The following is a 13,847-nucleotide window of genomic DNA, read 5'->3' on the forward strand; positions in this document are numbered from 1 at the left end:
CACACACACACACATACACACACACACACACACACACACACACACACACACACACACACACACACACACACACAACATCCTCCTTGAAAAACGGAGTTCATTCTAGCCAGTCTTCTGTAAAATAGTCATCTAATTCTGCCTTCAAATTAAAGGTCATATTCAATATTACACCACGAAAGCCTTCAGTTCTTCTATTGAAGTATACCTCCACGAAAGCCACATTAAGGGTTTTGTAAGTGGAGTGACTTTCTGTGTCTTTTCTTCAGTGTACATACTTGTAGCATACGCATTTTCAATATTATGTTCTAAGTGAAGAAAAGTCGAAAATATTCGAGTTCGGCTTTTTGGTCAATCACCACAAGGAATGGTGAAACTTTGTTGCGTGACACAAAAAGGAAACTTCACGAGTTCACTGTCACCATCACGATTAACTTTCTAGGTATTTGCTACAGTTTGTGTGTCTGTCACTTCCACTACATCCGTAGATTTTGATTCTTCCCAATCACTTTCATCACTAAATTCTCCTTCGTCCTCCATGTCTTCGAAAAGCTACCTGCCAATATCGTCCCCATTTATGTGTGTTTTACCAGCCATTATCATACTATAAATGTGTGAATACAACACGCTTTGAGTTGTCAGGTCTTTGTACTAAGTGCTAGCAAATTCAACAATGGAGCAGACAGAAAGCACAATAATGGAAACATATCACACATCATCTGACATTGGAGCTGAAGCAGAAAATTGTAATGTCGGACATTGTTTGACAGTGGATTGGAAAAGGTTAATATCGAATTAGTGCAGATTTTCTTCAAATGTTTATATAATTTATGAGATTTTCTTTTCACCCAGAGATTCCCTTGGTGTAAACTAGGTCGAAAATGATTTTAGCATATCTTCAAATAAAAATCTGCCGCCAAAAATTGAGGTTTCCAATGTTTGTAATGCTTCAGGCTACACTACACTACTGCTAGTTTTGAATTCCACCTTGTCAATTTTTGTGGGAACTGTACCCAACAATTCTACTGTCTTATATTCGTATGTTCTCTCATTAGCAGCTTCATGATTTAATTCTGGGGTATGGTTTATCTCTCCTAATATCTCAAATTAGGTACTTAACTATTTTGCTGCAGTGAGTTACTAAAGGTGATCACCTGAGGTATTGCACATATTCTCCTCATATTTGGTTTTTATATACCAAATTTGTAGTTCAGTACTGGCTGCAATCAGTTAGGTTTCTTAGGTGAGCAGATGATTTTTTGACCATTTTTTGAGAAAGACTGTTAAATGTTTCTTTGTTATTAAAAGTATTTTTAATGAAGTCTATTGTGAATTACAAATCTCTGTGATCTACATAATGTCCAATAAACAGCTCATAAATCAAACAGTGGAAAATCCAGGATGTAATGTAATAATATTACGAAAAGGAAAGTTGCTACTCACCATATACCAGAGATGCTGAGTCGCGGATAGTTACAAACTATCTGTGACTCAGCATATCTGCTATATGGTGAGTAGAAAACATGTCATAAATCTATAACGCCTTCTTTGCTCGCAATCTTGGAACAGGCCATTTACTACTTGAAAGCTCTGACTTTTTTTCAGTTACCAAAGGCAACAAATGCAGAATCACTGCTCTGGTTTTGTAAGTATAATAGCAGGGTGTATACGCGGACAAATAAAAACATTCCTGGATCTCCCGGTTAAAAATACATTTTCTCCCAGGTGAAAATACACTTTTTACATGTTAAGTGACAGTATACTTTCCCTCAAAACTGTGAAAGTTATCAATCCTTTGAATGGCTATGGTGTTATACAGCAACGTAGAGTTTCCCGGCACTTTAGAAAACTAAACTCAGGGGAAAAAACATGTTTTGGAAAGATCTTTGATGTGCAGCAACATGTGCGCTGCATATTTTTGTATTATGAAAGTATAAATTCGAATTCCACCAACAGGTAAATTTTAAATTAATGTACATAGTGTTGCTACAAGAAAAGCAAAGCTTTCGCATATAATATTTGTCTCGAAGATTAATAAGCTACATCAGAAGCTAAGCTTTCACATATAATGTTGATTTGTTTAGTGCATGTTACACTTTAAGATACATCACACAAACACGCCAGTAAAATTTTTTATTACTGACATAAATCTCTGATCGCCTGGGCTCGAAATTCTTCTAAATGGCTCATGACAAAAGAGTTGATTTTTAAAAGAGGGCAAACACTCTGTGATTTAGGAAATTCTTCGACCATTCTCGCACATAGTTCATTTTGCGTATAAGGAAATTTACTTTGAAAATAACGCTTTTCGAACAACAATTCGCAATATTTTCCCGAGACCTGTTAGAAACAGATTCATTTCAGCAGTTGCCAGAGAGCGCCAGATTTAAGAGGCGTCACCACGCTTGCGCAGCTATGGTGATGTAGGAAGCCCGTATGTTTGTATGTGTAAAACATTAAAAGATCTTACATTATGTCATAAAAGAAACGACATCAGAGGATACTCCAAGAGCGTCAGAATTTCGTGAACCATACTATAATGCATAGTTCGCCTTACAGTGCATATTTGTATGTAGAGATTCCCAATGATGTAGACCTCAACCTGATATGAAGCTTTTCAGTGTAGTTTTCGGGAGGTAAATTTTCTTGTAGTACCAGTACTGTATTATCCCATGTTTGGTTCTTTGTTATGGCATAGTGCCATACGTGCTAGAAGATTGAAATCGTGCACTTGAAATGCAGCAAAGAGTTGAAACTAGCCATAGTGTGGAATTAAACCCTTCGTTTCAAATAAATTGACTGCATCAGCAGGAAAGCTTAATAAAAGCCAAATTTCTTTAGCAAACTGACAAAAATAACTTTATTGGTCTGCAAGGCGATTAATGCTTGACTGTCAAGACAGATGGAAATAAAAGAAAATCTGAAACTAGTAACATATATTAGCCTTCCTTAATTATATGAATGTATTTCAATTCACTTGAAAGCTCCCAGCCACAGAAATCTGTCTTGTTTCTATTTGACATGATAACGGTAAACGAAGAGGAAACAGAAAAATCATCAAATGTAAACATGGGTCACGTGGAGACGACCCCTCCCTCCGCCCACCACTGTAACTCAGACTACTCTGCGCATCAGAACGTCAAAAAACGACTTTTCAAAAATAAGTTCATTTTGTAGCGCACATCTTTCTGAATAGTCTGATATGTAAAACATATACCTTCAAGGAAATGTAAGACATTGTAATGGTTCTTTATTTACGTGACCATTACGGCACTCCAACCCCAGTTCTCGATACCAGTAATATCGTACTACTTTTCTGCGAAGTAACAGACATATTTTTGTGACAATATTCACATTTGGTTTTATTAATGTATAGGTACTCCGATGTATCGATATATTACAGTGATATGGTTCTTGTGTGTATTCATTTCTGTGAGACTGTCATAATCTTTTATTTATTCGTGACCGTTTTGGCGCGAATGCGCTCAGGGCAGTCTTTGTTTCACTTTGCAGAAGTTAAGTTGTTATTTCGCTTTGTAAAAGAACAGTCAAGTCTTGTGTTTCGTTAAAGTGGAAATTAAATATATGAAGATTGATACAAAACTGTTTTCTTGATGATGTGACAATTAAGAAGTAGTATATGTGAATTTACAAGAAGTTTAATAAAAATGTGGATCGTGAACACCAAGTCAAAAATTATTTCTACCATACCATTGCTCTGATCTGGGATTGTTTGATCATTAAGAATTTCCTGAAAAACGCATTTGTTAGGTCTTCAAATATTGCTAAAATACAGATCTGGACCTTCTAGCAGCCAAAGTGGAATCACCCTAGAATCAACATGATGAGCCATAACAACTTCGACGAAATCTACATGGGAATCCATTCAAGATAAGTGCCAAAATTAATGACTTTTTTACAGTGATTTCATTATTTCCATTCTGACGATACCATCCACAGTCAACAACTTTGTTGTTGCCCGATAAAGCGAACATATGCTGCGTGAGCAATATTATTAATCTGATTTCTAACCTACTTTGCAAGTGGTGCTATTGTTAGAACACCTCTTCAAACAACATTCTTATAGTGCACATCACTGTATTTCGATCTGTGGAACTCAAACGTGTATATTTTGTAATGGATGCCAGCCAACTATTTCAGGACAGTGGAAATTAAAATGTTCTGTAGTACCTCTCCTGCTCCCAGTCGGCCAATTTGACATCCTGCCCCTCTTTATATATAACCTCTCGCAATTAATACTGGATAGGGTTATTTGTAACCAGGAGAACAAGAACTCTTCAGAAAATCTGGATTCTTTATTGCCTATTAGCTAATAACTTGCTCTTCTGTGTGACATAAAATTAAATACAGGATACCTAAAAGCAGTAAAGACAGTACACATTTCTTCACTCCTTACGTCCTAGCGATTTTTCTCTCTAATCTTGCTACAGCTTGACACGGTGTGCTTTCCTTTCTATGAAAGAACTATTACCTCATCAAAATTCGTCAAACGTTTTGCTACATGAAAAATGGAAATGTCATTGTCTAATACTGAAAAAGCTGTTAATACAAACAGTACCCAAGACTGGTGTGGTTTCTCCATTTGATTACATCTATTTTGTCACTGTGTGCTGGATAAAACAAAATAGGCCTTTCTAATATTGCGGCAATTGTAACAAACAAAAATAAGCAAGACTGTTTTGGCAATAATGAACATTTTTATAATATGACAGAATATATAATTCATGAAGTACCAATACGAAATACCTATTTGGCCTACTACAAGCAAAAAGCTTTGCATTAGGAAATAGTTTCACATTTCATTCATACGCTCCAGTTTCTCATGCTCGAAACCGAAAAGTAGTAGAACGAAATTTTTTTATAAATTTGGAATCGTCATGTTCTTCCATAATTTGCGTGATGTCCCCGTTTCTTCTCCTTCCTCGTTCTTACAAACAGTCCTGTCATCACTAATTCTGTAACTATTCCTACCACTGTCAAAACTCAATCTCCGGTTAACTTTACTAACCCTGCCACAATCACTGGTTTAGTTGTCCAGCAATTATTCTCTGGTTCGGCGTTATTACGAGTTTGTATAATGTGTTTCCTGCGCTACTCCCAGAATGGAACTTAAGCGGACTACAACTGGCCTTGTCTAGTGTAGCGATCAGGCCAAAAATTTTCTGTCAAAATTTCACTTTCTTGGGTACCCCTAGAAGATAATACTAATATTTCTTACCTATTATTCCTGTTAGTCATTTATTTCCACTCTGCTAATCTGAATCTACGGATTTCACTAGTAATTATAACAATGCTGAACATTCGCAAACTGAATCAACCACATAAACAAGCAGCAGTTAGCATTCACCGGTTTGATTTCATTCCGCTCAGCTCGTATAGCCCCGTCCCGTTCTGTCTGCAGGAAAGTTTATTTCTAGATGTGACAGAGACACATATGCACGCATTCAAAAATCAACTTATAATTCATTCAGAAATCAACTTAGAATGTGTTCAAAAAACAGCAGGGGTGCATTTCAAATTCATATGAATAATTGAGCAAGCAGTAAAGGAAACAAAAGAAAAATTCAGAGTAGGTATTAAAATCCATGGAGAAGAAATAAAAACTTTGAGGTTCGCCGATGATATTGTAATTCTGTCAGAGACAGCAAAGGACCTGGCAGAGCAGCTAAACGGAATTGACAATGTCTTGAAAGGAGGATATAACATGAACATCAACAAAAGCAAAACGAGGATAATGGAATGTAGTTGAATTAAATCGGGTGATGCTGAGGGAATTAGATTAGGAAATGAGACACTTAAAGTAGTAAAGGAGTTTTGCTATTTGGGGAGCAAAATAACTGATGACGGTCAAAGAAGAGAGGATATAAAATGTAGACTGGCAATGGCAAGGAAAGCGTTTCTGAAGAAGAGAAATTTGTTAACATCGAGTATTGATTTAAGTGTCAGGAAGTCGTTTCTGAAAGTATTTGTATGGAGTGTGGTCTTGTGTGGAAGTGAAACGTGGACGATAAATAGTTTAGACAAGAAGAGAATAGAAGCTTTCGAAATGTGGTGCTACAGAAGAATGCTGAAGATTAGATGCGTAGATCACATAATTAATGAGGAGGTATTGAATAGAATTGGAGAGAAGAGAAATTTGTGGCGCATCTTGACTAGAAGAAGGGATCAGTTGGTAGGGCATATTCTGAGGCATCAAGGGATCACCAATTTAGTATTGGAGGGCAGCGCGGAGGGTAAAAATCGTAGAGGGAGACCAGGAAATGAATACACTAAACATATTCAGAAGGATGTAGGTTGCAGTAAGTACTGGGAGATGAACAAGCTTGCACAGGATAGAGTAGCATGAAGAGCTGCCTCAAACCAGTCTCAGGACTGAAGACCACAACAACAACAACATTAATAAATGATAGACCAATGTGAGCTGGATGCTAGGTGCTTTGTGAAACAAGGTTTGTTTCCTCAAGAATATGAATTTGCCTCCTCCCTCTGTAATTGCCACCCGCTTCAGATACCCCCGGATTGCCCCCACCCCCCACTAGATCCGGGCCTGCTCCGCAAGCGTGAATCTGGCAGCTGGTTGCTGCTACTGCTGCTTACACAGCCAACAGCCACATTTCTGTAGCCAGAAGCGGGAGAAGGTACTACTCATACGCAACTCAACTGCACGTGAGCATGAGCCCACTCGCAACTGATTAAATGAGTCTAATGTAAACAGTTGTGATGTTACACCCATCGGAGGCAATTTGTTGTTGTGAAGCATTGCATAGTGTTCTGAAAGCCTCTGACACATTTTGCTGTTGGTAGACACTTGTACGAGCACTGTGTTATTTTATATGGCACATTTCCTTTGCAATTTAATTTAATTTTCGTGTTTTTTCTCTCGTTCATGTTTTAATGCTGCAGTATTATTCTGCAATGACGGGATACAGTAATATCCTTTGTTTGAGTATTGGTTCTTACCAGTCAAAATTACAGAAATTTAACTGAAAACTAAAACAACGAAAAATTCCCGGAATTCTAAAAAAATCCCGGGTTTTTCCTGGTTTTCTCCCAGATGAAAAAATTCCTGGGTTTTTCCCGTTCTCCCAGGTCGTATACACTCTGAATAGATTATTAAGAGTGGTTAAACTGTAAAACAGGAAGAATATTTAGGTAGCAAAACTATCACCTTTAACAGCACTGTTTTACACACACACACACACACACACACACACACACACACACTACTTAATTATATTCTGCAAATAACATATTATCCTTCACATTGCTTTGATTTATGATAAGAGTTACACAATTTCAAGAGAAAAGTTAATTAACAAATATGAAGGAGTAGCTTTCACCCATATGGAACAAATCAGACATTAATGATGTGAGGGGAAAAGTAATGGATTTTGTGAACACTTACCAAATTCCTTCTGCAGTTCTGTCAAATCAAAAGTAAGTGGATTTCGTAGAGCTTTTTCCACTAATTCCCTATTAATTCTTTCTTCTTTTTTATATCTGTCCTTTAGATCCTTGCGAGTGAATTTGGGAAACAGTGATTGCATCACAAGGAAGTCTGTTCCCACAGTGTGAAGAGCCCGGTAAAATCTTAATGTTTCTAATTAAACAGAAAAGGACATGGGAAAATGATTAACAATAACTATAAAACTATATAAGAATTCTTGTAATTATCTGTGGAAAGAAAATATTACAGAAAAAAACCATCAGTTTGAAAAACAGTTTTCCACAATTAATTCTTTGAAACAGAAACCAACACATATAAATAACCCAATCAAAATATCCCAAAAGATCAAGCAAAGAGTGTGCCCATAGATTAGGATAGCCCTGTGCTATGTTGTATTGGAAGGAAACTGACAGTTCTATCCATGCAGTCTTTCTTATACTTTATTATGTACCTGTTTTCTTCACAAGAGAAAGAATACAAAAATCTAAGGGGCATACATGCATAATGAACAAATAATTCCAGAATGAACAATTGATTTTCTAAGGAACAGGCATCAGTTGGACAGTATTCGTTACATTTTATATATTCTCCTTCTCCCTAGGACATGTTTGCAGGATTGTAATTAATAAAGTATGTGCTAGAACACCATCTGAACTTCAATTTAAGGATGTTTTCACACCACTAGAATATCTATTGCAGCATATAGCTCAATAACAAGGGGACATTTCACTATGGGCTGATGACCACTACCTATCACTGTCCTCTAAACACAGGTTGGGCAATGATGCAGAAAGCATCAATGCCTTTTTTTTTTAACACACTATTTATTTATTTATTTATTTAAATTGAATTAATAATATATCATTTTGACACATTACATCCTTTTTACTTAACCTAACATTCAATTTTAAAGCCCATCAACTGAACTATGCTATACTAAAAGATTAATTATATTAAAAACGGAAAATCCAAGATGGAATGCAACATCTATCCATCTGCGACTCAGCATCTCCACAATATTATTGATTAATTATATTAACAAACTAAAAAAGTTCTCAGTAATTAAAACTTCCGGTCTAACAGGCCGTGGTCCAATAGTAGAAATACTTCTCCCTGTCGTTTCGTTGCCAGCTGCGGGCAACATCATCTGAGGTGAGTCTACGACTGGTTGCTAGGCCGTGGAGGTCCTGTTTATATAGAGCGCGTAGAGGGCACCACCACTCGTCACGTGTTGTCAACAGTAAAACTATCTCTGGCTGGCGTCATTACTCTCGATCGAAGGTAATCGATTGTCACATCTTTGGTACAAAGTCGACCGCCATATCTTATCTAACTTCAAGCCTTCTTCTTTCCTGTTGTGGTGTTTAAAAATCTCTACAGCCTCTCTATACATACATGCATAATAATGCGATGTCTTAGCTAGCACGCTCGTCTCACAAAATTTTATTTCATGGTCACCCGTTTCAAAAACGTGTTCCGCTACAGCTGATTTGTCCGTGTGTCCCAGTCGACAGTTCCTTTTGTATTCAGTTAGGCAAGTATTGATACTTCTTTTTGTGGTTCCAATGTAAACCTTCCCACAACTACACGGAACTTTATACACACCAGGAGTAGCTAAAGGGTGTCGTGCATCTTTCGCCAATCTTAAGCATTCACTAATCTTCTTGGTGGGTCTGAAGATTGCTTCAACTCTGAACTTGGCCAGCACTTTCCCGATACGGTCCATAATATTGTGGATGAATGGAAGAAAAACTTTCCCCACCGATGGTTGTTGTTGTTGTTGCACGTTTTCGGACATTTTTCTTCTGGGATGGAGTGCTCGATCTATCTCCTTGCCAGCGTACCAATTTTTCTGGAAAGTGGTTCGCAAGTGGTTTAGTTCCTCTTGCAAATAAGCTGGCTCACAGATTTTATTAGCCCTGTCCACCAATGTCTTGATAATACCTCTCTTCTGCCAGGGATGATGGTTCGAATCCTTATGAAGATAACGATCGGTATGTGTATCTTTTCTGTAGACTTTGTGACCCAGAGTCCCATCTGCTCGTTTAATTACTGAGACATCCAAAAAATTAATCTGTCCATTACTCTCTGTCTCCATAGTGAATTGTATTTTTGAATTGATGCTATTCAAAATGCTTCAAAAAAACGGTTCAGTTCTTCTTCACCGTGATTCCATATGACAAAAGTGTCGTCCACATACCGATACCACTTCAAAGGCCTTTTTCTGGCTGACTGCAGTGCTTGCTGTTCAAAAAATTCCATAAAAATATTAGCAACGGCTGGACTCAGAGGGCTATCCATTGCCACTCCATTAATTTGTTCATAGAACTCATTATTGTACTAAAAATAAGTCGTGGACAGGCAATGTATAAACAAAGCTACTATATCAGTAAGAAATGTGTCAGATATGCAAGCAAGAGCTTCGTTGACAGGAACCATGGTGAACAGAGACACTACATCAAAGCTGACAAGAATATCACTGGGGCTGACGGTAATCTCCTTCAATTTTTCGATGAAGTGCATAGAGTTCCTAATATGATGATCAGTTTTTCCAATAAACGGTTGTAACAAGGTGGCAAGATGTCTAGCCAGCTCTTGAGTAGGGGATCCAATAGCACTTACTATCGGTCTCAGTGGGACATTAGGTTTATGCACCTTAGGTAGCCCATATAATCTAGGAGGATAAGCTTCCGTTTTGCAAAGATCTTTTTTATCCTCTGAAGGAATAGAAGACTTTTTTATTAATTGATTGGTAACTGTCAACACTTTCGTTGTAGGATCCTTTTTCAACTTTTTATAAGTGGTAAGATCCAAAAGGTCACTGATCATCTTGTGGTAGTCTTCGCTCTTCATCAAAGTATCAAAACATGATGTGGTAAACATATCACACATTCAACAACTGATGTGTAACATTCTCATTACTGATTTGTGAGACAGTTGTAAGATGGTTTCACAGCAGATAACACGTCTTAGTCTCTACAGCAGGCTACTCTTTTTAAGGAATAACTATCCCTACATTTACATATATTGTGAAATGTGTGGCAAAAATTACTTCTCGTTCAATCATACATCAAGATTTACTCCTCTTTAGTTCACAGTTTTTTTCCTAATTTTATCTGCAAAATCTCTCCATGGGATAGAAACATAGGGGTACTGAAGAATATGTCTGAATCCTGCCCTGAAAGACAGAGCTTGAGGTTTTCTAATAAAGTTCTCACAATGTGTATGACATCTTTCTGAAGTGTATATCAAGCCTACCAACCACCAACAGGACCTGCATTTTGACAGCTTATGCCTCAACCAAACCAATAAATCACTCCCGTTTAGCCTGGCCACCTGTAGAGGGCATATCTGCAGTGATGAGAATCCCAATCTTCAGTCTCACAAAGGGCTCCACAGACAGGCACTATCCCCAAAGCCACTCTACCAAAAATTTCCCGCACTGTATCCTCACACATCTCTGAACTTCTAACCACCTACGAGAACCAACTGCAAACACAATATCTTCCCAGACTGAAGCAACTGAATCATGTCCTTTGCCAGGGCTTTGATTGTCCCACACCTTCTAAGGTGGTATTTTGTGCTTACCTGTCCTACACCAACATCCTGGTCCATCCCTATGATATTTCCATTCTCTACCCCTTGCCACAGTGGTCATATCCCTGTGGGAGACCCAGGAGTAAAAACTGCCTGATTCACTCACCCACCACATCTTATTATAGTTCTGTCACATGCTTACCCTTTACCAATCAACGGCATGACCACCTGTGAAAACAGCCACTTAATATACCAGCTCTGCTGCAATTTCTGCACAGCACTGTGTGTGCATGACCGTGAACCAGCTGACCACCAGAATGACTGGCCGCTACCAAACGTTGTTTTGTGTGTGTGTGTGTGTGTGTGTGTGTGTGTGAGAGAGAGAGAGAGAGAGCACATATCCATATTTACAAATTAACTGTGAAGCGAATGTAACATGACTCATCCCTCATCATTACAATGTATCATAAAACTAAACCATGGAACATGAAAGTAAATACGTCAGTAAGTAACTAGCTAGCTAACACAATGTGTTCGACTTCAAGGCCTACTTCAAAAACCCTGCTGTCTGGATCCTTGCCTCCAGCACCAGCTACCGTATTTACTCGAATTTAAGCCGCACTTTTTTTCCGGTTTTTGTAGTCCAAAAAACCGCCTGCGGCTTAGAATCGAGTGCAAAGTAAGCCGAAGTTCTGAAAAATGTTGGTAGGTGCCGCCACAACTAACTTCTGTCATCGAATATATGTAGCGCTACGCAGGCATGCTTCACAGGCACAAAGACAAATACTGGCACCAAAACCTCTGCGTCAGTAAATAAATAAAAAAAAAAAAGGTGGAAGACGAGCTTTTTTTTCTCTGCCCTGAGTTTCGACCACTGCATTTTCATACCTTATCCAACGAAGTAAATACAAATTCCGTATTGTTCCTCTTCGAACGTAGCAATATTTCAATGTACTACGAAAATCTGACTGGCAAGACTGTTTGGGATATTTGTCAATATGCCTAACTCTGCTTTCTGAATTTTTTCCTAACTGTGAGAAGAAATGGTTGCTAATAGGAACTTTTATGAATTGTGAATCACATGCAGTATTCTCTTCACCATAAGAATAATACGAATATAAACATTTTGCCATGTATTCTTTCGTGTTTGCTGCTATCTCATTTAAATCCTGTCCACCTAATAAACTACGAAACTAGAGTGAGACAACAGCAGACGCAGAAGAATATACATACCATGTCATGTTTATATTCGTATTATTCTTATGCCTAATAGTGATACAGTCAAAAATGAAGCACGGCAATTGACTAGATTTTTAAATCTAAGATGACTCTAATTTCTATGCACAATGTAATGTACTAAAGAGGCGTCTGCAAAGATTTTCAAACGGAAAAAATTTTCGCTAAATTCTCGTTCAGAACATCTTCTATCATACGCAGTCTATTATTTGATTCTTGTTGATCATTATCAAAGAAAGCAGCAGTGTAAGTAGCAACGAATAGCAGTCTAATGCCATTGTTTCGCTAATGAGACAATTCCTCTCTTTGTTTTTTTTTTAATTGTAAGCGGCGGTAGCGTGCACAAAAGCAAGCCATACCGTGAGCGGCGACAGGCCGTAAACCCTCATTTTCAGAATGCGACAAACAATGCATGACACAGTACAGTAATGCATTTTCAGCTTTGAGTGACGGAAACACCTATAACAAAGAGAACTGCACTTGTCAGATCAAAGAAAAATAAGCAATCAATTCAAACCAGACGAAGCACGTGAAAAAGGAAGGGTACCCGTATAAATACGGACGGAGCGCCTGACGCATAACAACGGCTACCTGGTAAAGCTTAACTGCTAAGCTTACGACTCGAACCAAACTACTACAGCTGTATCGTCATTCATTCAACCTAAATTGTGTCTAATATTACAATGGACCAAGTTTGTTTCGATTTGGAAGTGCGGCCTAAAACTTTTCTCTCCCCTTGAATTTCGAGTCTCAGATTTCAGGTGCGTCTTAGATTCGGGAAAATTTTTTTTCCTCGATTTCGAGTCTCATTTTTCAGGTGCGGCTTAGATTCGAGTGCGGCTTAAATTCGAGTAAATACGGTACTCTGAACTGCACAGATGGAGTTATCCTCGCAATATAGGCCTACCCTTTGCTCCCATAATCCTCCTGGCCTCTTCGCTAACCATGTTCACATTCACCCTCAACCCAACAGATTCCTGTTCCTCTGTCATGTTACTTCCTCCCAACTCACACCTCCATGTCATCGCCCTCCTACACTGCACAACCCTCCTGACCCCAATGCCCATGCATCTTCTGTCTTTCCCTCCCATTCTGCTTCTTACCATGTCTATCAATTACAATTTCTCAACAATTCAATTACAACTTCTCAACAATTCTATTACACTTTCTTGTCAGTCAGACTAACTTGAATCACTCACAGTTTATCTGATTTGCCCTCTTAGTCCAACCTGTATGAGAAACATACACTTTTTAAGCAGTGTTCAATACAAGCTCTACAAGTGCTCCCTTTTGCAAACAAACTGCATTTCCACAGTATTCTATCAAAGAAGTACAGGCTGCCATTTGCTTCACCCACAACTGAGCCTATTTGTTAGTTTCACTTCATACCTATACATATTGTTATTCCCAAATATTTGTACGCCGTTACTGACACTATATGGGACTCACTAAACTTCCTGTCAAAGTACGCCATATTTTTACATTTAGTGAAATGCCCAACTCTGAAACTCTCCAGGTTAAGAGTTAGTTCCCAGGCCTTGCATCAGGCTGATATTTTGTACGTAGGGTCTATCTAACTGGACATTACTGCAATTTTTACCTTATGCAA

The 13,847-nt window shown here is 38.1% G+C and overlaps 1 protein-coding gene across 2 annotated transcripts in view; it reads right to left on the reverse strand.

Annotated features, from left to right (window-relative positions):
• The window catches only part of LOC124605326 (titin homolog), an 83,023-nt gene that overhangs the window by 14,433 nt on the left and 54,743 nt on the right, over positions 1-13,847 (reverse strand). For both annotated transcript variants that reach the window (XM_047136932.1, XM_047136931.1), the window contains exon 6: positions 7,424-7,618. In XM_047136932.1, the coding sequence (XP_046992888.1) occupies positions 7,424-7,618 (195 nt within the window). The remainder of the gene's footprint in view (positions 1-7,423; positions 7,619-13,847) is intronic.

The sequence above is a fragment of the Schistocerca americana genome, chromosome 3, assembly GCF_021461395.2.
Source record: "Schistocerca americana isolate TAMUIC-IGC-003095 chromosome 3, iqSchAmer2.1, whole genome shotgun sequence".
Taxonomy (NCBI): Eukaryota; Metazoa; Arthropoda; class Insecta; order Orthoptera; family Acrididae; genus Schistocerca; species Schistocerca americana.